Raw genomic sequence first — 23412 nt, forward strand, 5'->3', positions numbered from 1 at the left:
AATGCAGGTGTTCCCGCTGGAAAATGTTGAGCGCGGGACGAATGTTTTCGCATGCGTAGCCACAGAAACATCACAATGCGACTTGCATTGCGGTGATGTCACCTCGCGTCAAGTTTCTGTTTGCTCAGTCAGAACTTTGGCCCTCGTCACACCGTCACACTTACAAGTATGTCATCATGCTCGCGTGCAGCCTTGGACGGCGCCCCGTCTATTTATGGTAAAAAAACCTGTCAGCGGGTGTGTAATGCAATGTACCTGGCTCACGTTTCGGTTGTGTGGGCGTCGGCTCGGCTGCCATTTGAGAAAATTACCCGGCCTGTTTGCCACAGACAGAGCAACTTCACCAAACTGGATAAACAGGCGGCAACGCCCCTTGTGCCCATGGGGAGCTGCAAATCACTTTGGCAATTAAAAAGCGTGACAGTGTAGCAACGGGCCAAAATATAAATGCTTAAGCTCTTCCCTGCCCTGAGGATATAAAACCAGGATCCGCCTCAAACGAACGTTGAAAGGAGAACGCCATGAACCCCTGACGACCGGTGATCAGCAACAAAGCTAATTGGAAGCAATCAGAGTGGCTCCGCCCACCTTTTTCCCAGGCCGTGCAGGTGCGGCTTGTCCGCTGATGCGGAGCGTGCCCAGATCTGCACGTTCGGTGTGGCAGGCTAGCCCGCGAAATTGGTGTCTTGTGCGGTCGTGCCCTTTTTGTCGTTGCGCCTGTCTGTTGGTTTTATGTGCGCCTGCCTTGAATATGGCGCTTCTGAGGTTTTACGTGCGGTAAGTGTCTCGATGTAAGTCACGTTGCTTTGGCATCGTGAAATGAGTTTCCTCACAAAGCGCTTTGTTCCACAGACTTGGTCTGGTCTGTTTAACGTTGGCATTAACCCCAGAACAAGTGTACTGTAATGAGTCAGAAATGGGTAAGCAGCACAGCAAAAGTGCGTATTTAATCGGTAGTAAAACGTAACTAATAAAAAATAAATACATATTGCATTAATGTGTTTTACCTATGCCAGTATTTATCTTCTAAAGGCAGGGATGTCTTCAGTGGCATCGAACCTAGCAGCAGCCAAGACGTCCAGAGTGTTCCGCCAATGCGTCCTGCTTGGGCGTCTGCAGGAAGTTTGGATGTCCGCCAGAGTGATGGTGCATCTGGTACAGACCAGGCAAACATCAGCAGGCATGCATCCGTTTCCAGAGAAGTCCAGTCTTCATCCAGCAGTGTGGCATGGGACGCTTCAGCAGGACCAAAGCAACCAATGGACGCCTCCTCTGATTATCAGAAATTTGGTCAACTTGCTACAAGCCCTACAAGTGTGTTTAAAATTGATGAAACCGTCTCTATAATGAGACAAAGTGCTCGTAGTGGCAAGTCTGCCCAGCTTTTTGGTCTCTTCCCAGAAGACGTTCAAGTATCTGCAGACCAACTGCCTCTTTCTGCCGACCACACCTCTTACGTTGTCCAATCTACAGAAAGCCTAATGGCCGCGCCTGACCGGTTGGTACCTCGCGACACGTTTTATTCTGAGTCGGTCACCTTTGGCCCAGCATCTAATGGTGCCAGTCCGTCTTCTGATTCGTCCGAAGTCAGCGCTAATGTGGGTGACTTCAAAGACAAGGGCAAAAAAACTGCGTTCGTACAAGTGTGGCCGAGCTATGTTTTCAAAGGGTCTCAGAGTGTACCTGCCTCAAGCAGCAACCCCGTTCCGGTCCCAGGGAACATTAACACCGTCCAGGTGCCGCCATATGGCGCCAGACCCTTTTCTTATGGGACTCTGCCTCCGATGAGTTCTTTTGTGTCCAGTTCAAATGCCGACAAAAGCCAGCAAAATTTGATTAAAGTGGTTCCTAGAGGCAGGTCTGCTTTTCTGCAGTCTAGAGACATGACGTTAACAAGCACTAGTGGAAAACCTTCCTCAAAGGATTCATTCTATCCGTTTAATAGCAACCAAGGAAAGAACGCAATAGAAGGCGGCAGAGTGGATACCAGCGAGGTTAGCACGAGGCTAAATGGCGACTGGCCAAGTCCCCGTGGCTCAGGACCTCAGGAGGACGTCAGAGTGAGTCACTCTTTCACTGGGTTCGGTCCGCGCTCGTCCGGCAATGTGTCCCCTTTACTGAGTCATGTCCAACTCTATGGCATGAGGTCATCCTACAATAGCTTAGAAACAGATAAATTGCAAGGAAATCATGGCAAAGAGCAGGAAGATGAAGGCAACAACGATGGCTACCCTACCACAGAAAGCAAACCGCAGGTTAGGGCCTATGGAAATGTTTGGTCCAGCAATCCAATGAAGTATCCTTTTGTGCAGCAGAGCCTTCCGATCTTTGGACCTGTTTCTGGTGCTGCCGCTTCCTCTCCCGGCAATGCAGGGTTTTCTCCGTCTGAAGATGCTCAGAGTAAAGTCCGGTCTTTCCTAAACTTGATCAAACCCACTGCCACCATCAGAAACAACCAGGCGGGATTACCAGCAGCTGGCATCTTTAGGCCAGGACAGTTCAGTAACCAGGTGTCTCAAGAATTCACTCCCCCCTCTGGTTTATCTTCGCGTCCAGCTTGGACACCTTTTAGTGCTGTTGCACAAACCCGTAGCGGCGTTCCAAGCAACAATAACTACGGTCTTGGAGAAGCTCAATCTGGACTACCTCTCTTCCCTAATATAATCCGATATCAAGCGCGTGCAAAAGATTCTGCCTTCAGTGGTACTGAGCCTAGCAGTTTCATGGCAAAAAATGGACCCACTGGTGAAATCGCTAATGGTGTAAGTGGTCAAAGGCCAACTGTCTCCAGCAGCCAACCAAAGGCTGGCAGCATTTGGCGGACATTGCAGCCTCTCCATATTTTGTATCGGAAGACGAACCCTAGTCAAGGTCAATTGGGCCACAGCAACCCCTTGTACAACAGCTCTAACCCAAAAGATTCTCCTCAAGGTGAGAATGCCATTGTCAAACCATCCAGTGACCCCCAGACAACAATCATGTACAATTTAATCCCCAAACAGGAAGACCTTTATCAAGACAGCACGAAATACCAAGGAGTCGAGCAAGAGCCAAATATTACAAATGCTCCTCAGGGTTCCATAGCCAACAGCATTTTTCAGGTTGAAGACGTCCATGACGGCGTCCACAGCGAAGATGCACTTTATTCCGAAGACCGTGGATCCCTGGAAGGAAATGAATCATCAGTTTTCAAACCGGTAAACGTTTCACATGTAACTAATGACCCCACACTGATGACCACTCAACACCAAGATGTTCTGACAGAGAGTGAGTTTTATCCCACCAGCACTGAGATGGGGTCTGCTGCCACAGATGTAGCCAGGACAAGTGTTCCAACCAAGGATGTTATTGAGGATGGAAATGAACAATGGCAGATCCAATCAAATGACAGTGGAGGTCCAGAGCAAAGAGAGAACCTTGCTCCAACGTTTGGACTTCAGCGATCAGCTGGTACACAAGGTCAGAACACTACAGGAGCAACACAAACATCTGTCACTCTTGATGACTTTGCTGATTACGTCCCCACACAGGATGGGACAATGTCAGAGGATTTGACTGGCGCAACAGTGAGTAACCATGAGTTTCCTACTACTTTTGATGTTACAGCACCCTCTGCTGGTCCAAAAGCCGAGGACGTGGATCAACCCATTACGTTCAACTCTGAACCAGTTTCAGAGACTCTGGGTCCTTTTGTGACCGCCGGTTCCGATCTGGAGGAGGACACTGTTCAAAACGGAACCAGCACCACGCAGTTCACGATCAGCAGTAACGAACCTGCTCCTGTACTTCTGCAGTTGGCAACGGAGAACAGCAAATTATATGTAAGCGAAGGAGGAGCTCTGAACGACGCGGCCCACTCGGACCCTGCGATCACTGGCTTCACTCAGATTAGAAGAGCGAAAGGTAACGTGGTGGTTGGTCAGCCAATGGTGAGTTCCACAGGGCTCTCTTCTGCAAATGGTAACCAAAAAGTCACAATTCATTTCAAGCCAGTCGGCGTTTCTGACATCACCAGCAGCACGCTTTTCACTCCGTCTAACCCCATTGCTGGATGAGCCGCGGTCTCGCAGCTTTTCCCGCCGCTACATGTGATGCGGCTTGGACTCCCAAGGCGCTGACCAATGGGCTGACACCATTTAATGCACTCATGTTCCTCTTGTATGCCTTGGAATGGAGCTAATCTGCTGCGAGGGTCACGTTTCAATAAAGCCTTTGAAATTTGAAATGCCTTCATGCTCGGTTTCCCTCTTTTCTTTCGTCTCATTCTTTTATCTGATTTATTATGGTTTGTTTCCTGCAAAACGATCGTATTTCTGTTTTTAACCCGTATTACGTATCCCAAAGACAAAAGACCACATCAGCTACTCCTCCAAAGTCTTGCAGCAACCCTCCTCTTGTTCCGGGGGTTTTGAATCTGGTCTTACTGGAAATTTGATTGTGGTTAAATGTAGAATGTGCTCCCTCAGTAGATAAATGACTGGTTTTTCCCTTTGATTGATGCGCCAACGCGAGCGTTCCCATTGCTGTTTAAAGCATTTAGACGCATCTGTGGGTGTGTGGTTCACATCGTTGTTCCTTTTTATAACTTTTATTACATTACATTTTAACATCTAGTGCAGATGGTTTTGCAGAGGATCTTTCACCACTAGAGGGAGCCTGGAGGTCACGGTTGAAAGTTGCTGCGTTGGGGGTTTCTGGGTTTGTTTTTCCATTTTCTCCACGTTCGGTTGTTCGGGGAGCGCACAAGTAAACCCTGAATACAGTAAACTGGCCAATTAACCCAACTCGTCCTAATTATCTTGATTTTAACATTTGTGTCTGATCATTTTCCCCCCTTTGTAGACCGAGGCTGGGCTCATGCGTTTTGTGTGTGTGTGTGTGTGTGTGTGTGTGTGTGTGTGTGTGTGTATATATCAGGGCGGGTCGCGACAGGCGTGGGATGCACATGCATTCGTTTCAATCCGTAGTGACAGATAAAAGCTGGACTCCAAGCCTGGCTCGAATCAAAGCGGCGACGCTCTTATTCACGCGCCGCGGCCTTTGACCTTTTCCCACCGGGGGGAAGCCCGTCACAAGCTTAGCTTTTACAGAGCCCAACTGCCATACAGGCTCAGGGGTTGAGGGAGGGAGGGTGGCATAATGGGGAGGGGGGGGGGGGGGTGTCAATCTCCGAGCCACCCGCCCTCCTAACTTTCACTCACAGACTGGCGTCTGCATCAGTCGAAGTTTGTGTGAACATGCCCCCGCTGTACTGTTTTTCCGCCCGTTTTTCGTTCCCTCCCTCCCTCCCTCCGTCCCTCGGGCTGGATAGGGGAATTCTGTACCATGAGTGCAAGGCTCTCGGCGAGCTTTCAAGGAAAAATAAAATACGGAGGCCCCACAGACGCCCCTCTTCCCCCCCCCCCCTTCGGCTCTCCGCACCCTGTAATTCCCTCTCTCCCTGCCGCTCCGTGTGCCATTTTGTGCTCTGCGAAACACCCGGGCCGCCCGTCTCCCCGACGGCGGCGAGTTTACACAGGCGGCAACTGGGGCGACGCGGACGCCGAGTCAATAAAACCCATTAAATTTACTGTCCACTTTTCCCATGGGCCAACGAGTGCAAAGAGGGGGAAGCCGGGGGTGGGAGCTGTACGGTTGGGTGGGAGGGGAAGAGAGAGTGAGTGAGAGAGAGAGAGAGAGAGAGGAAAAAAGGCTTTTTGTTTGCTAAAGTACACTATGAGAAAGAGGGGGAAGGGGGGGTCTGGGGTGATGGTTGGGGGCCGACTTCCTTTTTTTTTTTTTTTTTAATGCCAAAGCAGAAATACATGAAAGCGAAGAGCCGTCCGGGGCGTGCCGAGATTAGATTACCTCGTGTGTCGCTGTGCCCTCTCCATATTGATCGGGCACAAGTGAACTCGTTCACCTCAACCACCCCGGACCCCCATGCATAGCATTAGAGTGGCATAAAAAGGGGACACGAGCTGTGTGGGAAAGGGATTAGCATCCGAGGGCGAGAATGCCACGCAAAATGTTGAGACTTTCGGGCCTGCGAGCGAACAATCAAGCAATTTAAGCGCCCCAAAAATAGTCTCTCAGGCCCGAGGTCCCAAACGCGGGGTTTATTGTGGCATGGCTGCCTCTGGAGTGGGACGGCAGCTATTTCCGCCTCATACACTGAGTGGCCTTCCTGTCTCTTCTGGCCAAAGAGGAAGTAATAAAGTAAGAGGACTTCCCGTAAAGCTGCCAGCAGGGTAAAGTGTGTGTGTGTGTGTGTGTGTGTTGGGGGGGGCTGCAGGGATGTGTGTATAGGCGCTAAGAGATGTCTAGGGAATGGGAAGAAGGTTTGTGTGGTGCAATAATGTTTTTTTGTTTCTTTTTTTTATGAAATAGGGGAGAAATAACTTCATAGGACATAATAAAAAAAAAAAAAAAAACGGTAGTTGTGAAACATTTAATTATTTAGAACCGGCATAAACTCCTTTATTTGGAACTCCCGTCCGTTACTGTATCTCAAAACATCTGAAACAATTGATAGTATAATTTAACTCTTCAGCCCCAACTGCGTATGTGCTCTTCAAATGAACAAAATAAATATATTTTGGTTTAGTGTAACGAATAAGAATTTTTTCATTATATATATATATATATATATGTGTATATATATATATATATATATATATATATATATATTTACATTTACAGCATTTATCAGACGCCCTTATCCAGAGCGACTTACAATCAGTATTTACAGGGGCAGTCCCCCTGGAGCAACTTAACCTTAAGTGTCTTGCTCAGGGACACAATGGTAGTAAGTGAGATTTGAACCCGGGTCTTCTGGTTCACAGGCGAGCGTCTTAACCACTAGGCTACTACCACCTTTATATATTCATTTTTAGAATGAGGCTGCTTACATAATACAGTTTTTTTTTTTTTTTTTTTTGCTTTTCTGGGAGTGATTTTGCTCAAAATGGTACAGAAGACTAAACCTAAACCTGGGAGTAGCCAGATGGCCCGCCAATATACACACACACACACACACACACACACACACACACACCTGCTAACACTGGGTTGGCTAGACGGCCTGTTCTCCAAACATGTGACATCAACGTCTGCCAGCCCTCCACCATACCCAGCTTGCACAGGGGCAGCGTCTGGACTCTGTGTTCTTCACCTTGCGCCATCTATGTCCCAGAATGCCGTTCTGGTGCAAGAACTTGGCCCCTGGCACTGATCAGCTGTTCGGCTCGGGACAAAGCAGTCATTTATTTTCCTGTTTTATTCTTGTGGACGGGCCATTGTTCGTTCCCTACCCCCTCATCTGCCCTCGCGGTTTCAACCGAGCCCGAAATCTCCACACACCAGAGTCTCCCAGACACAGAGGCATTGTGGGTAAAGGCCTTCCCCATTCATCCACGTGTTCAGGACAGTAGCAGCAGGTCGGTCCAAACCCTGGGGACGTCCCTGGCACAACGGGCGGACCCCCGGGTAGAACGGGTGAACAGAAGCAGGTAGACGCACCCGAGGGAGTGTGTAGGGGGGGGTCACGGGTGGAACCTGCGCCCCGCCAGCTGCTGGGCCTGTGTCAGCCCTCCTTGTACACGCAGACGGGGCCTGGCAACAATGCGAGACAGACAGCGACAAGAGCCGGGCTGAGGATGAGCTCGAGACCGGAGGAATTCTCTTTCAGCGCCGATGTCACACGATAGCGCAGGTCAGCGATACACACGGTCACACACGCCGCCGACGCGACAGACCCGGTCCGGTTTCCGGCAGCGAGTGGAGCTGTCAGCCAACTGGCGGAGTAATGTTAGACTGACCATCCTGATGTATTACCTTGTATTGATGTCCTCGCTCGTATGTCCAGTGTAATTGATCAACTTACAACACACACACACACACACACAAAAACAAATCAGACACAAATTGGGTTTACATGGGTTGGGTATTTTTCTCCTTCTTTTTGTACAATCAACAGAGTTCAACCTGTCCACAACACAGACAGATATAATCAGTACTGTACCACGAAAAAAAAAATCAAAACTGAAAACCCCCCACCCATCGAAGAGACGCTCCCAGGACCGGGTGCTTGCACGGAGCGGCGGGACCGGGACAGGAGGACGGGCGCAGGCTGGCTACAGGCCGTAAACGTGTCATTTAAGGGCTTGACCAAAGCAACCGTCCCGGGTGTCTGCCGTGCTAATGCAGCACTCTTGGCTTTAACTGGGACACAATGTGGGCTTTTTTCCCACCTCGACGGCGGAGACCACTGAGGGTTATTGTCTAAACCAAAATCTGGATGCAATAAAGTCGGTTCGTTATGCGTCATGTCCCAGAAATGATGTCATGCGTGCTGCAGAGGCCACACAACCAGCCAGGCCAACGCGGACTCGAGTAGCATTTTCACCCCGATGAGGTCAAAATTAAACTCTGGCATGAAGTCAGTCATGAACCTTGAAAGACACAAATTCACAATGTGTAGGAGCGCTTCAAGTACCATAACCGAGCGATTAAAATAAAACAACACAAATCCGTAACAGTACACTACCTACATCAGCTCCACAGAAACTGCATTCGTTTACGGCTTAGCGCGGCTTCAGCTTCTCACATGACTGCTTAAAGATGGTTAAAGATGCCATTTTGTCATCAGCAGCTACTACAGTTGTAGAGGAGGTTTAAAAAAGAATACAACAAAAAGGAAGGGTTTTTTTATATATATATATATATATGTGTGTGTGTGTGTGTGAAAAACTGTTGATAGAATTTAAAATTTTAAGAATTGAAAAAGAAACCTGAATTCATGGGGAACACACTATTTGGGTTTCATCGGCAAGGACCTAACATGTCATTTCAAATGTATGGTTTGTATGTATGGACACAAGAATTGCAGGCATTCTGTTACAATAATTGTACAGGTCTACCATTACGGATTTCGAAATGATGTGTGCACGACTAGCCTATGCATTTCTGTCATGTGGGGCCCTCACCTTCATGCCAGAGGCCTGCAGGAGGCCAGGGCTTACCACCATTAACAAAGTTACGTTTACATGTTCCAGCCAATGGTTCGGCTCAAAGCGTTCATTCACCGGTGGCTTGTAGTTTTTAAACGTTAGTTATGAGCACGCCACAGACGAAGAGACAAGTGTGTGTTTTCATAAAAGATGAAAGTCAAAGCCGCGTGAAGACTAAGCGATGGTCAGAGCGGTGACGTCTCGGGCACACGTACATTTTCACAGACAAACGCAAAAGAGTACATTTATGAATATGTGTTTTTTCCCCTCTTTTTTTCCCTTTGGCAAATAAAAACCCTAAAGCTTTAGTTTTGGTTTAGCACCATTTGATAAACAACTTTTTGATGCTAGAGGAAAAAAATGTTAATTGTTAATAACATATATATATATAAAAAAAAAAATCCAAATGTTTGTAAGTTTATTGATAACGATGACATATTATACCCCTTTGTCATAAAATAACACAAGGATTTAGCACCAGTTTTTGCAAATGTCATAAAACATCAATTGCCAATTGCACATTCATTTAGCAATATGCTTCAATGTATTAAAATGAAACCATTAATATGTGTGATTCTTAATTTACTGTCTTTCGTAATCACTTTCGGAGTCAAAAAGGGGGCAATATAAAACGTGTATTGCGTTGCTCAATTGGAAACTCGTTGGCTGGCTCCATCTAGTGGTGCATCCATATATGACAGCGAACGCCTTCACCGAGGTGCGCGAGTCTTAACGCTTACTGCAAAATAGCTTCCGACTCCAATGGAGGGGTGTGGTATAATAATGCAAATTGGGGAAGAAAAAAAAACTCATCAAATACTTACTCATCCCTAACACCACAAAAAAAGGCATCTGACGATAAGAGGGGAAAACACACAGAGAAAGACAGAAGGCACTTCATTATTTAATGCATAGCCAAAGCACTGAAAATGTGAAATTCCGGTGGTGAGGATGAAAAGCAGTTCGGATGGACTGTGGGAGTGTGAAATTGAGGTTAAGTGCTCTGCCAAGTGTACGCTGATTGTGTTTGCATTACTGACTTTGGACGGGAGGCTATTGGCTATGGGTCGAACTGTTCAAACTAAGCACTATAAGGCCAACTGGTTGCTAATTTCGTACACATCATTCATATATTACACTATTTACAATATATATACGCTAGCGATTCACTGCGTGTTTTCTTTTTCTTCTTTGCTGATTCTACGGATGAAAGTTCTACTTCAAATTTATAAAAATATCAAACCAACCTGTGTTAAGTTTTTTCTTTTTTTCCCTGTTAAAGCTAAACTGCAGTAGTTGGTAATAACATGGCTATTCACACGAACACAAGGCACTTCTGCACAACACCAGGGGCTGAATTTGACGGTGCTTGTCATGATGCTAATGAGTCTGGGCACCAAGCACGCGCTAAAATACAACCAAAAAAAAGAAAAAAACGCCATTCAGAGGTTGCCCTGTCGCTGTATCATCGTTGGCCGTTTGAAGACTGACGATGGAATCCTGCGCCACCATCTCTGAGGATCAAGAAACATCTCTGGCTCCTGATTGGCAGTCTGTCAGTACAGTCTGTTGTTCTCAGGTCTCTGCTGCTGAGAGACTTTTTTTTTTTTTTGGCACATTTCCACTGATTGCTGTCAGCATCCACAACAACAACAACTAACTTCTAAACAGGAATAAAAGTTCTGAATCCAAAGTGCTTGAGAGATGTGTTGGGCTCCGGACCTGAGAGCTCTTCGGATGTCCAAACTCCAGGGTGAAACGGATGAGGATATTCAACACTCTGCGTAGAAAAAGAGAGAGAAAACCGGTTTAAATAATAATAATAATAATAATAATAATAATAATACGATGACGAGTAGGACATGGAAAGCGTCTGTGTGGTACGAGCGTTGCCTTACACACGTGATCTCGTCTCTGTCCTTCAGTGAACCGAAGTGGCCTCGGCGCCTTCGGTAATCAACTCAAACCGATTAGTCCTCACGAATGGCCGAGGGAGATGGAACAACGCAACAACTGCTTCGACGGGGACGTAGCGAGGAGCTCATTAACACGCCCGCCTCACACAAACACCGCGCTGTTATGGTTCCCCATGTGCCGCTGATAGTCGGGTGGTGCTCCTGCCGCGCGAATGTTTAGGCTACGGGTGGAATGCTTTTGTGCATTTGAGACGGATGGAAACGTTAACGCCGTCGTCTCCTTTTAGCTCCTCCCATCAGCGGTCGCCACAGTGGACCAGCCGGTATGGTCCCCCCTCCCCATCACCCCGGAATAACCCGGGTTACCAGGTCACTGTAAGCATTACTGTCTAGATAACGCTGAAGCAAGACGTTGCAATTAGACCGAGGACCTATTTTGTTGGACCTTTATACTTCATTAACTTCAGGACTTCATGCATGTACAATAACTCGTAGTGGTTTTGCACTGACGGATACACACAGCATCGCGCGGCACAGTGAGATATCGGTGAGAGAACGTCCACCTCCCTGATTCAGTCCGATTTCGGCCGCCACGCCCTCTGCCTGAGGAAACCCTGGTTTACGACCAACAATCTCCGTTTACGCTCGACTATATTTAGTGCACCCCAACATCGCGAACAACTTCAAACACATACACAGTAGTGCACACTCGCTCGCTGTGCAGAAGAGCAGTGCTCACCACCCCTAAACATAATCCCACTTTTATAAACGTTTAATCGTGCAAATGCATACTTATTCCTATTGGGGGCCAGCAAAATGTCCCCACTGTTGCCAAACACACACTGAAATCAGTGTAAAAAGCATGCGCTGGACTACACACACACACACACACATGTGTGTGTAGTCCAGCGTGGTAGTAGCCTAGTGGGTAAGACACTCGCCTATGAACCAGAAGACCCGGGTTCGAATCCCACTTACTACCATTGTGTCCCTGAGCAAGACACTTAACCCTAAAATTGCTCCAGGGAGACTGTCCCTGTAACTACTGATTGTAAGTCGCTCTGGATAAGGGTGTCTGATAAATGCTGTAAATGTAAATGTAACATGCATGCACACATCTATCCACAAAAGTAACCAAAGTCCTTACACACTTTTTAGATATATTGTTGTACTTAAAAAGATTAAAGGGTGTGTGTGGATTTATTAGGCCAGTCTGACTCCACATATTTCCTAAGCCTACTCAGGGAGACAGTGCATAAATTGCTGTGTGTGTGTGTGTGTGTGTGTGGAGGGGAGAGGGAGGCGGTCCTACTTCAGCCCTGTTCCTGTCAATCACATAGCTGCCTCAGAGAACGTTCTTCAAATTGTGTAAGAGTATGTTTATACAGGTGTGTGCGTGTGTGCGCGTGTGTGTGTGTGTGCGTGTGTGAGTGTGTGTTTGTAGGTGTGAGAGTGTCCCTCCCTGTGCTTGCCTCAGGTAGACAGTGGACAACTGCACAAACAGAATTGCACACACACAGTCACTCCCCGACAGAAGAAGTTCCCTTATATCACACACACGCACACACACACACACACACACACACACAGTCTCCTGCTGTTTCTCTGTCTGTCTCTGCTTTCCACTCTTACTCAATCTGTGATCTGAGCTGCTACTTCTATATGGGCCTCCCAAAGCAGTGTGTGTGTGTGTGTGTGTGTGTGTGTTTACTGATTCTCTAGTGGTTCCGGGTTCTAGTTAAGGACATACTGTACCAAACTTAAGAATGGAGCTACAAAAGACAACAAAAGTAAAGGTAGCTGGCCATAAAATTGCAAAAACTGATCAACCAGTTCTGCCACTTTCTGCCCAGACCTTCACAGAAACAGCCAAACTAAATTTACAACCCGTCCCACTACACACTGCCACTGGTCTACCCTACACGTCCACTCGTGACACACACACGCGCGCAGTAGCGCAACATGCACATGCGGAGCATGCACTCTGAAGCCGCGCCCATGCACACACACACACGCACCTCACGCTGGGGCCAGTAACGGTGGCACTCGGTCACATTAGCGGGGACCACGGCTGCGTGTTCGTGAGCAGATCCCTGCTGGACTTGCGACTCGTCAGCGATTTCGACTCGGCCCGCCCCGGGTCACCGCGTTGCTTAACAAGGTTGACAAACATTGTGCAAAATGTCCCAAAAAAAAAAAAAAAGGTGCCAGCGGCCGACGTGTTGAGCAACCGCTCGCATTTCAGAGAACCTTCGTTTGTACTAAAAACCGCCGGCAGGCGTTTTTTAATTCTTGGAATAGACGAGTGCTGCAAAATGTGTGTGTGTGTGTGTGTGTGTGTGTGTGTGTTTCCTTTTTCCTTCACTAGGAGAGAAAGGGGACAGATGTAGATGGGCCCTATTAATAAATGCATGAACTTTATTCCTTTAATCTGTCTGCTGTAGACACACACACACACACACACACACACACACACACCTTGGTCTGCTTCCACACACACCTTCGCATTTGAAGAGGTTTTATGGCGCATCAGCTCGCTGTGTGCAAAGCTAAAATAAGGCGGAACGTTTGGTGCCTGCAAGCTGCGTGTGAATTTTATGCATGAAGGTGGTCATATTCCCACTTTCGGCGTTCCCGATTCTCCACGCGAACAGAATCATACGGCAAAGACGAATAATGAAGAAACGTAAACGTGATTATTATCCAGCTGTAATTATCCACATAAGCAGTGAGTTGGTTTTTCTTTCAGGTGCGAGGGTTGTTAGTTCACAATTTTGTATATTATTCCAATATTCGAGTAGTGACTCCAAATAGAAATTTAACACACACACACACACACACACACACACCATATCCACGTGCAATTCATAATGCATAATGGACAGAGCTGACGCATGTTGTTTTGCAGCGATTAAAAGCTCGACCCTCTCTGAGAATCAGGAACATTATGTGATAAGGGAAAGAACATGTGTCTGAGTGCCATTTTTAAGCGTGTGCACACACACACACACACACACACACACGGGTGGCTGAAACATCCACATAAATATACAAGGCTGTAAACAAATTGCAGGTCATTTTGTGTTCTTAACACTCTTTAACCTTTCTGTTCCCAGCCAGATCCACAAGTGCATTTATGCATGCACACACACACACACACACACACACACACACACACGCCTGCACTCTCCATTCAACTTCCATTAATGCCGCCCAGGAAGTGCTAATGAGACGGATGGCTCACGGTTAAGTGTGTGTATGGGTGTGTCTGCAAAAGAGTGTGTTTGTGTGTGTGTGTTCTTGCTTCCCAGCATCCCTATGATTTACAAGGCCACACACACACACACACACACACACACACACACACACACTATAGCACTATATACTGTTTATTCGCTCACTTAACGTTCGCCACCGCTGTTTCTGGCACCTGGCTTGAGAACTTTATTTAATTTCAAAGGCCATATTTCAAAACCGGAGACATCATGAAATATAATTGATTTAAGTTCTTACAACACTCCTCTCCATTTCCCAACTGCTATGCATCAATATCTATCTGTTGTAAAACATAATGCAACACTAATTATTACCTAATAAAATGAATGTATTGATCACACTGTTACTGTAAGGGCTACTGTTCTTAATTAACATCATGATAGAACACAGAACTCACAGAGTTGCAATGTCACTTTTAATTGCTCACCGCTAATTCTGTACAATGTTTGGATATTTGCGTGTTCTCATTGTACGACACTTTATTTTGCTACTTGTAACATTTGTGGTTCCTATTTGCTTCCCGCATACACACATTAAAAGAATAAAATGATTCATTGCAAACTTGATTTATTTGCAAAAAATAATTTGTAGCTTTTTTAGTTTTTACAGAGTCTATATTACAGCTGTAATCATCCCTAAAACGTTCGTCCCGACACGAGTTCAGTTTGAGCCCGACCTGAGGCGACTGTTACGCTGTGTGGTGCATTTAAATAAATGTGTTTTTACTGCGCGGTTTCCATACAGCCATGACCCCGTGAGTTCTTGCAATGTTCAGCTTTTTAAAAGCCCGGCTTTCTTTGTGCGCTACAAGCACTAGATTAACCGAGAAAGGAAATGAGCGGGCATAAAAAATTGCCAGCGGCCTGCCCCCGTTTCAACCCGTCAGCATCCATTTCCGCATCTCCCTCGCAAGAATTAAAAGGCCGAGAATCGCAAATCCAACCAACGTTTCATTAAATGTTTAATAAAGGAAACTTTCACCGATCACTGAAACCAATTTACAAGTAGCGAATCATACGGAAAGGATAGGTGCTATATACTGGACGTTTGCGTTTGCCGACCCGAGCACAGCTAAGACAATAGAAATTGAGTCGACCAGCCAAAATTTACAGCTCTAGTCTATATATCACACAGGATTATACAGGATATACATTATCCTTTTGGGTGCGTTCTTGTTTCTATATTTAATTTTGGTAACCTCATCGCAGATACAATTCTGTGCCTCTCTGCGATCTCTGGCGCCCCCCGGGCACCCCAGGTCGGGGACCACTGTGTTACAGGATGTATTATATCGACCAGGTTTATTACATGTATGCACTCAGTCGCTGTCCAACACCGCTTAATCCTACTCAGGGTCGTGGCTGCCGGAAGCTTCCCCGGGACAGTAGGACTGGGGCGGGTACTCACCCAGGGGGCGGAGCACCAGCTGACATTCACAACCGTGTTAGGACGCTGTCTTGGCTGCAAAGACGTATTAAAGAATTTTATTAAAAACCTTCTTTAATGTTCATTTTGTATGAGCACTATATGAAAATACCTGTTTTATAAAACGTAGCAAGCGGTTCTGGAGTGTGAGTGAACTTTCTGACCCTAAGGCGGCAACATAAACGGCTGTTTCATGCCCAGTGACCCTGCAATGACCTCAACGCCCCTCCCCCCGCACGCACATTCACCTGCTTTACACCCTCAGAAACACACACATACACACACGTATACACGGCTCTTTAGCAGGACGTAATCAGCTTTCCTCTGTAAGCTCTTTACAAACCTGCTTTCCTGATAGATTCTGATTCATTGACACACAGACGGGGTTCTAATTGAATACCGTTGCTTAATAGAGTTCTAGCTGAGGCCAAGAGAGATCAAGATAAACCGTGTCTCCACTTATCAGATCAGATGTACCTGCAGTGCTGTGCAAACACTGGCCGTCTTATCGTCTGGACACACACATGAACTCTAAATGTGGACCAGGAAAGAGCGCGTGGCGGAGGGGGGAGGGTCTGCTTCGCCAATCCTCTTTCCTGTGGTCTGATTGGCTAACGGCCATCTGACCCAGCGTTTATTTTTCACGTCGTGTACTCAATGTACAAAGCAAGCCTTAACACACACTTAAACACACACACACAAGTCCTTTCAAGTCCAAAGTTGACTGATAAAGACAGACTAAGCGGCTTCAGGCTGAGGCCTATTTACCGATCAGAACAAGGACCTAAGTTTGTGAGCAGTTATGTCAGAGTTATGCTGCACTCGCCAAGCTTATGTCAGGGTTACGTTGGAGGTGTGTCAACAGCACAGCCTGAAATAACTGTCTCTATTGGGATTGTGATTATGGCAATTAAAATAATCGACAACAACAGAGACATTACAGGAATACCCACATGCAACACAAACGTTGTCGAGTTGAAAAGTGAAGCCATTTTTGACATTTACCTGAATGTATGGGGGGGGGGTTTGTCTTAGAAAATGGCCTGTTAAAACCTAATCCATTGTTTCCGTTCAGATAAAAAAATGTAATATTTTGACTCTCAGTGCAAACACATGAAATCTATTACAGCAAAATCTACTGACAGAACCCACGACTTGCATATACATAATTAATAAGCCCAAGCCCAAATTGCATTGCCCGACGGCAATGCAAGATGTATTTTATTTGCAGTTCTGTTATTCCTTGTGAGATCAGACCTAGAACATTCAGATGCGGGCCAGCCAGTGGACGTGTGCACCGTGGCGTCATGCGCTGCCAAACTGAATTGTGCATATATTTGCATTCAAATTTATTTGAACATGTTAAATTCCTCTTAATTATGGAAGCATGTTGGCACTCTAACTACATCCAAATAAATGGCAGATACATTTACATTTACAGCATTTAGCAGACGCCCTTATCCAGAGCGACTTACAATCAGTAGTTACAGGGACAGTCTCCCTGGAGCAACTTAGGGTTAAGTGTCTTGCTCAGGGACACAATGGTAGTAAGTGGGATTCAAACCCGGGTCTTCTGGTTCATAGGCGAGTGTGTTACCCACTAGGCTACTACCACCTTAGGATGAGGATGAGCAGCCAATAAAGGATTTGTCTTGATCTATTTAATGCATGCATTTAATTGATTCTTTCATCCAAAGTGACTCTGCGATGAGCACAAAGTCACGCACAAGCACCAAATTCTCAGTGCATTGGGTTCAAAGTAAGTGTGAGAAAGTACAAATTGTCAAATTGGGTTGTTATGGGATTAGAAGAGCAGAGAGGGACGGCGCACAAGAGCAATGTCTGTTGGGACTGTCTTGTGAATGGGGGTGACAATGTCAGGCCGTGTTCCGTGAAGCCGCTCAGGATGGAGTAAAAGCCTTTAGAAATTAGTTCAGCTAGATGGGCGTGGACCATAATGGCAATGGCCGGATGCCACAGTCGGATCGCTTATCAGCGCTATGTTTGAAAAGGAGGCCGGTCTTGCTGGTTTTTAAGATGTGTAGCATAGATAATAATCCTTTCTGAAAAACGCTCGTTGTATCGCTGCATCTCCCATCACTCATCCATTCAGTTCCTCCTTTCCCCTCCCAGCGTCCTCCTCAAGAATGGAGAAAATCAGGTGTGTCCTTCTTTACAAGGAGACATTTAAAACATGTCACAACACACACACACACACACACACACACACACACTCACTCTATCTAACTACGCTTGCCCAGACAAAAGCCAATCGTGAGCCAAGCAGCCCACACACGTGTATCCATCACCTTGAAGCGCCATTCAGAACAAAACCATCCTAAATCGGATAGGTACCGGGAACACGAGGGCCGGAAAAAAAGAAGAAGAAATCAAATGAACTCCTAATAAGGGAGTGAGCGAGAACGGCGAGGAACCATGTGAATGAATGAAGCTGGCGAGAGTTGCCGATCATTACTATGGAAACCCTGCGGCGTTCGCTTCCTCTGACGTCAGAGCAAAATCAATCGGTGCCCGAGCGCACCCTGTATTCCAGTCACTCCAATGTCTGTGTGTGTGAGATCTTTTTAAATGAAGAACTGTGCATCATTTCACGTAGACAAGGAGACACACCGCTGTGTAAGAAAGTAATATCAGTGCAACGCAAGTCAAATAAAACAGAGCTTCTTTATTCTGCCAGAAGTGAGGGATAAAGAAATCCAATGAAAGGGCCTTTCTATAGGCAAAAAAGGGCTGATGATATGATACTCTCCCTGTATGTGTGTGTGTGAGTGTGTGTATGGGGGGAGTTTAATATAGTTAGCCTATGTGGCTGTGTTGGTAGATATCTGATCTGATGCCTCTCTCTCCATCTTGCCCCCGGATTAGTGCCTCTATTCATCCATTCCAGACCCAAAGCCTCCCATTTCCTCTTTCTCTCTTGCAGTAGTCAATGGGAGATTAGAGGTCGCGAGCCACTAGTTAGATCAGTGATGAACACACACACACACACACACACTCAGTATTCCATAGTTCTCCACGCCATGAAAAGGAAAATGATCCAAATACAGCCAGTCTGAGAACAAATCTATATTTTAGCAATGGTTATGATTAATAACGAGAGGAGCTATGGCGGCCGCGTGAGCCCTTGCCAGTAATTCCCGCTCTGTTCTGGACTGAACCGGCCAGCTACGCACTGAAAGCTGCTGCCCCACGCTGGACGCACAACATCATGCTGAGTTAGGCAGATAAGTAGAGGGGCAGATGGGGCGATGAGGTGATGGAAGGATCGAGGGAAAGGGAGAGTGGGTGGAAACATAGACTCGTCCATCCCTTATGGACATTATAGAAATAGAAGCCCCAGAATTGCATCTAATCATCACGTTCAATTAAGACAGAAAGACAGATGGGTGTCATTAAATACCCATATTCCACCAAATTGTCACCAATTAATTAATATATATATTTTATATACAGTACAGGCCAAAAGTTTGGACAATGACACCTTCTCATTCAATGTGTTTTCTTCATTTTCATGGCCATTTACGTTGGTAGATTCTTACTGAAGGCATCAAAACTATGAATGAACACATGTGGAGTTATGTACTTAACAAAAAATGGTGAAATAACTGAAAACATGTTTTATATTCTAGTTTCTTTGCTCTGGTTACTGCTTTGCACACTCTTGGCATTCTCTCGATGAGCTTCAAGAGGTCGTCACCTGAAATGGTTCTCCAACAGTCTTGAAGGAGTTCCCAGAGGTGTTTAGCTCTTGTTGGCCCCTTTGCCTTCACTCTGCGGTCCAGCTCACCCCAAACCATCTCGATTGGGTTCAGGTCCAGTGACTGTGGAGGCCAGGTCTCCACTTTTTGTTAAGTACATAACTCCAAATGTGTTCATTTATAGTTCTGATACCTTCAGTGAGAATCTACCAACGTAAATGGTCATGAAAATAAAGAAAACACATTTAATGAGAAGGTGTGTTAAAAACTTGTACTGTACTGTATATATAATTATCTGTCATATACAAACTCTCCTATTTATTTAGATGGACTTTTAATATAGTCTGGAATAATATAGTCTTTGATCATTACAAATCCAAATTGTTGGGAGTAAGGGTTAAGGTTTGTCTATATCAGGGCTCAGCTGTCAGGATTGCCTGCAGCTGGGCTCCACACCTGACTCCAATCCTGACGCCCCATAAATGCCGGATGTTTCCGCCCCTTCTAGATCTCCGGCATTTTTGTGAACTTGACATTGTAACCGTGTAGGTGTTCGTAATTTCAGTTCTGCCAATCGCCACACGCCTACGGGTTTGTTTACGTTCGTTTGTGTTGTTCCCTTTTATTTCCCGTTTTTGGCCACCACGCCATTGTTTCTTTGTATTTATTGTTTGTTATAATAAATCCCCTTCCCTGCATGTCAGACCTCTGCGCTTCCTTCCCTCGTAAGTCCGTAGTCGTGACATCAGCAAACTTTAACATTCAAAGAGCCACTTGGACCTGGTTTCCACAAAAGAGAACAGCAATTTCTTTTTGACATTATAGATAAATATTATTTTTACTTTTATGCTATGTATAAAAAACTAGGCTAGCGTGTTGCTAGCCTAGAAATTTTATGCAAAGAAAATGTACGCTGCCAGAACTAGCACGAATGTGTGTAGAAGCCGATGACGTGACGAATGTTTAATCACCCAGACAAGTGTAAAAACCCAGCTGGACATGATCGGGGAAAAGTAGGGGATCTGGTCACCCCAACTTAGCAGTGCTATGCTAATGCTATGCTACACAACTTACTTATCAACTTATGCTATTCATTAAACACTAAATATTGCAAACAACTGCTTATTCAACACAAGAGGAATCCGATTTTGAAACACTACTTTAATTGAACAAACTGATTAAAGGCTCTGGTGGGACTAGCGGTCATATATATATAAAAGCGTTAAACACATTGCATTTTAATGTTGCGTGATCACAATAACCTTCAAATTCTGAGTTATAATTAAATAAAATACATTCAAATTCTGATCTATTTTCCAAAATTGCAGGGAGCCACAGTGCCCCTGTCTATAATTTGAACTTGAAGTTGAGATTTATCGTAATTTCGGCGATAAATCTCGTTACCGTTAGACGGTACATAGTGAAACGAAATAACATTTCTCCGGAACCTGGTGCTACATGTAACATTTGAATGATTAGACAAAGTTATGTACTGACATAAAGTGCACAAACTGGGCTACATAAGGTTCAAACAGGGGACACGGGCAGTGCAGGAGTAACATTAACAAAAAACACGTACACAACGAGATAGACAAGCGCTAAACAGGTAAAATGAATAAGAAATAAATGTGTGAAGTAAAATAGTGCAAATATTACTGCGCAAAATGGAACACTGCATTAGTATATTATATTACAGATAGATAATCAAACAATATAATAGAGGTAGTGTATGTGTGTGTGAGGTCTGTCCGAAAAATGCTGATATTTACTTATAATCACATAAAAGAATTATTGCTGCGGACGGACAGATAGACAGACAGTTTCTTTATTGGCTTCTAACACATTTATTTGCGAGTGAAAGAGGAGTGAAGAGGGGAAAAAAACAGTACAATTGTGTTTCATTCATTCTTATGGACAAGAGCCAAGCAAGCAAGCAGAGTTTGAGACACTGCAGTTTCTGTTCATTCATTCGGTTCGTCCCAAAACGGACCCGCATCCTACCGGCGGCGCTAAAAGGATTTGCTCCTTGGACAGATTTAGTCTCTCTCTCTACATCGTCTCCACAGCCATTCTCTTTTCTGTGTCCGTTCATTTGCATTTTCATGCATTCTTTTAGGTCTTTGAATGCTAGACTGGTGTCTTCAGCTCGATGATGAAATAAATGAGATGAAAGAGGGGGGTCGTCTCTTGCTCTTCCTCTACCCCTATGTCAAAGTATCAGATGGAGTTGGCCTGAGGTTCTCTGGGGAAATGAAGCCCTGCTTCTGCTGTCCAGCTCCTGACTCTGGCAGGGGTCCGGCGTGTTGAGCCTCAGGAACGATCTGACGTAGGAGCTTGAGCACTCGAGGGCTATGAAAGGTTCCCTGCTCAAATATTTATACACCCGCTCAGCGTTAACCACATTAAATCAGCATCAAATATTTGTCCTCTGTCTATAGTTACAGACTTACATATCACGATTATGCTGGAGACAGATGAGGAATGGCACGGCCAGTAACGTGCGCACACACACACACAGACACACACACACTGTGGCATCAGGACCAGAAGCATGCCTCACCCAGTGCCGAGACATGAGTAAACAACACACAGAGCCCGGTCCAAACCCCGTCCTGCGTGGAGCTGCATACATTAACAGGGGGACAGAAATAGAGCCGGATCACCGCACTGTCAACCCTAATCCCACCCACACACAAACACACAGTCTCTATCTCTCTATCTCCATCCCTCACTTCTTCTCTAGTCCACTCTGCCACCATTCCGTCCCAGTGGCTGGCTGAGGTCCCCTGAGGGCCAGGGGGGCCCTCGACATTTTTTTTTTGCCGTTATAAAATGGCGACTTTATCATCAATATATGCATTATATTGTCAAGATATCATTTTGTGGAGCATCTCTCATTCATTTCTAAAGGCCAGTGCTAAAAACTACTGAACGCACAGCGTGTGATGTACGCTTTGGTGTGTTATTTTCATACATAATACATAAAGTGATGACAGCATTATTGTGAAATGAGCTGTAACAGTAAGAAGATCATATTAGCACCAAAAGGCTGATGTCAGAGAGTCGAAGATAGAGCATAGAGATAAAAAATGAAACCATGCATTTAAATGAGAGAGTGTGTGGCTTGGCCGTGTGTGTGTTATATACGTGTGTGTGTGTGTGTGTGTGTGTGTGTGTGTGTGAGCATGGGGCCTAGACGGGAGTGATTTACCCTCGTCTGTCTGGGGGTGCTTCATTTTACCCTGTAATCCCGTGTTTAAAAATGGCAGGTAAAGTGTGTGTTTGTGTGTGTATTTATACGATAATGAGCTGAGAGCTCCGTTTGGCAATAAATAAAATAAATCTCAATCTGAAACGTCCTTGGCAGGATTAAAAAGAAAGATGTGTAGAGGTCTCTTGAGAATATATAGAGAATGGTGTTAAGATTCAGGATTTACAATAAATTGTAAATGATGTTAGGTTCAGGATTTACAATAAATTCCCTATGGAATTATGAACACAAATGTGTATATGTGTGTGTGCGTTATGGGTTATAATTATCAGGCAGTGTAAGGCACACGTCATATCCAATGGGCTGAAAGTGTGTGTGTGTGTGTGTGTGTGTTTGTTCTGTCTGCCACCCAGTTACATAAACAGATAAGGCACCCAGAGCATATTAGACCTGCACCATCTTTTTTCTCTCCATCCTTCCTCCTGCACTCCCACCTTCTACCTTCTGCCCCTTTTCTGGCTCACGTTCTCCTGCTCAGATGTTGAGTGCCACGTGTACCCTGCCGCCTGCAGCTCTGTGGTTAAAGCTGAGCGCACACACACACACACACACACACACACACACACTAATCTCTCTTGCTCACACATACCCTTAGTGCCTTTCCTACTCCATCTTTCTGTCTCTCACCCTCCCACGCACACACACACACACACACACACACACGTGGACGTCCATCTTTCCGTGGCTGTGTTCCACTGTGGTGCATTCCTGTGTATGATCCTCGTTTCGGTACATCTCTTCCCTCATATGTGCAAAAGCTGCCAGTTAAAAACCCCAAAAATTAGTCGGGATCATCACATGTCAAACAGGGGAAC

At 45.7% G+C, this 23412-nt stretch overlaps 1 protein-coding gene across 4 annotated transcripts in view; it reads right to left on the minus strand.

Annotated features, from left to right (window-relative positions):
- Positions 1-9391: 9391 nt before the first annotated feature.
- Positions 9392-23412, minus strand: part of LOC114801567 (insulin receptor substrate 1-B) — a 29393-nt gene continuing 15372 nt past the window's right edge. For 2 of the 4 annotated variants that reach the window (XM_028999613.1, XM_028999615.1), the window contains one exon: positions 20850-23355. In XM_028999613.1, the coding sequence (XP_028855446.1) occupies positions 23201-23355 (155 nt within the window). In that variant the 3' untranslated portion in view covers positions 20850-23200. Of the gene's footprint in view, positions 10771-20849; positions 23356-23412 lie in introns of those variants that run through there. The other 2 variants (XR_003751600.1, XM_028999629.1) reach the window with 2 other exon arrangements.

Source organism: Denticeps clupeoides, chromosome 1, assembly GCF_900700375.1.
Source record: "Denticeps clupeoides chromosome 1, fDenClu1.1, whole genome shotgun sequence".
NCBI lineage: Eukaryota > Metazoa > Chordata > Actinopteri > Clupeiformes > Denticipitidae > Denticeps > Denticeps clupeoides.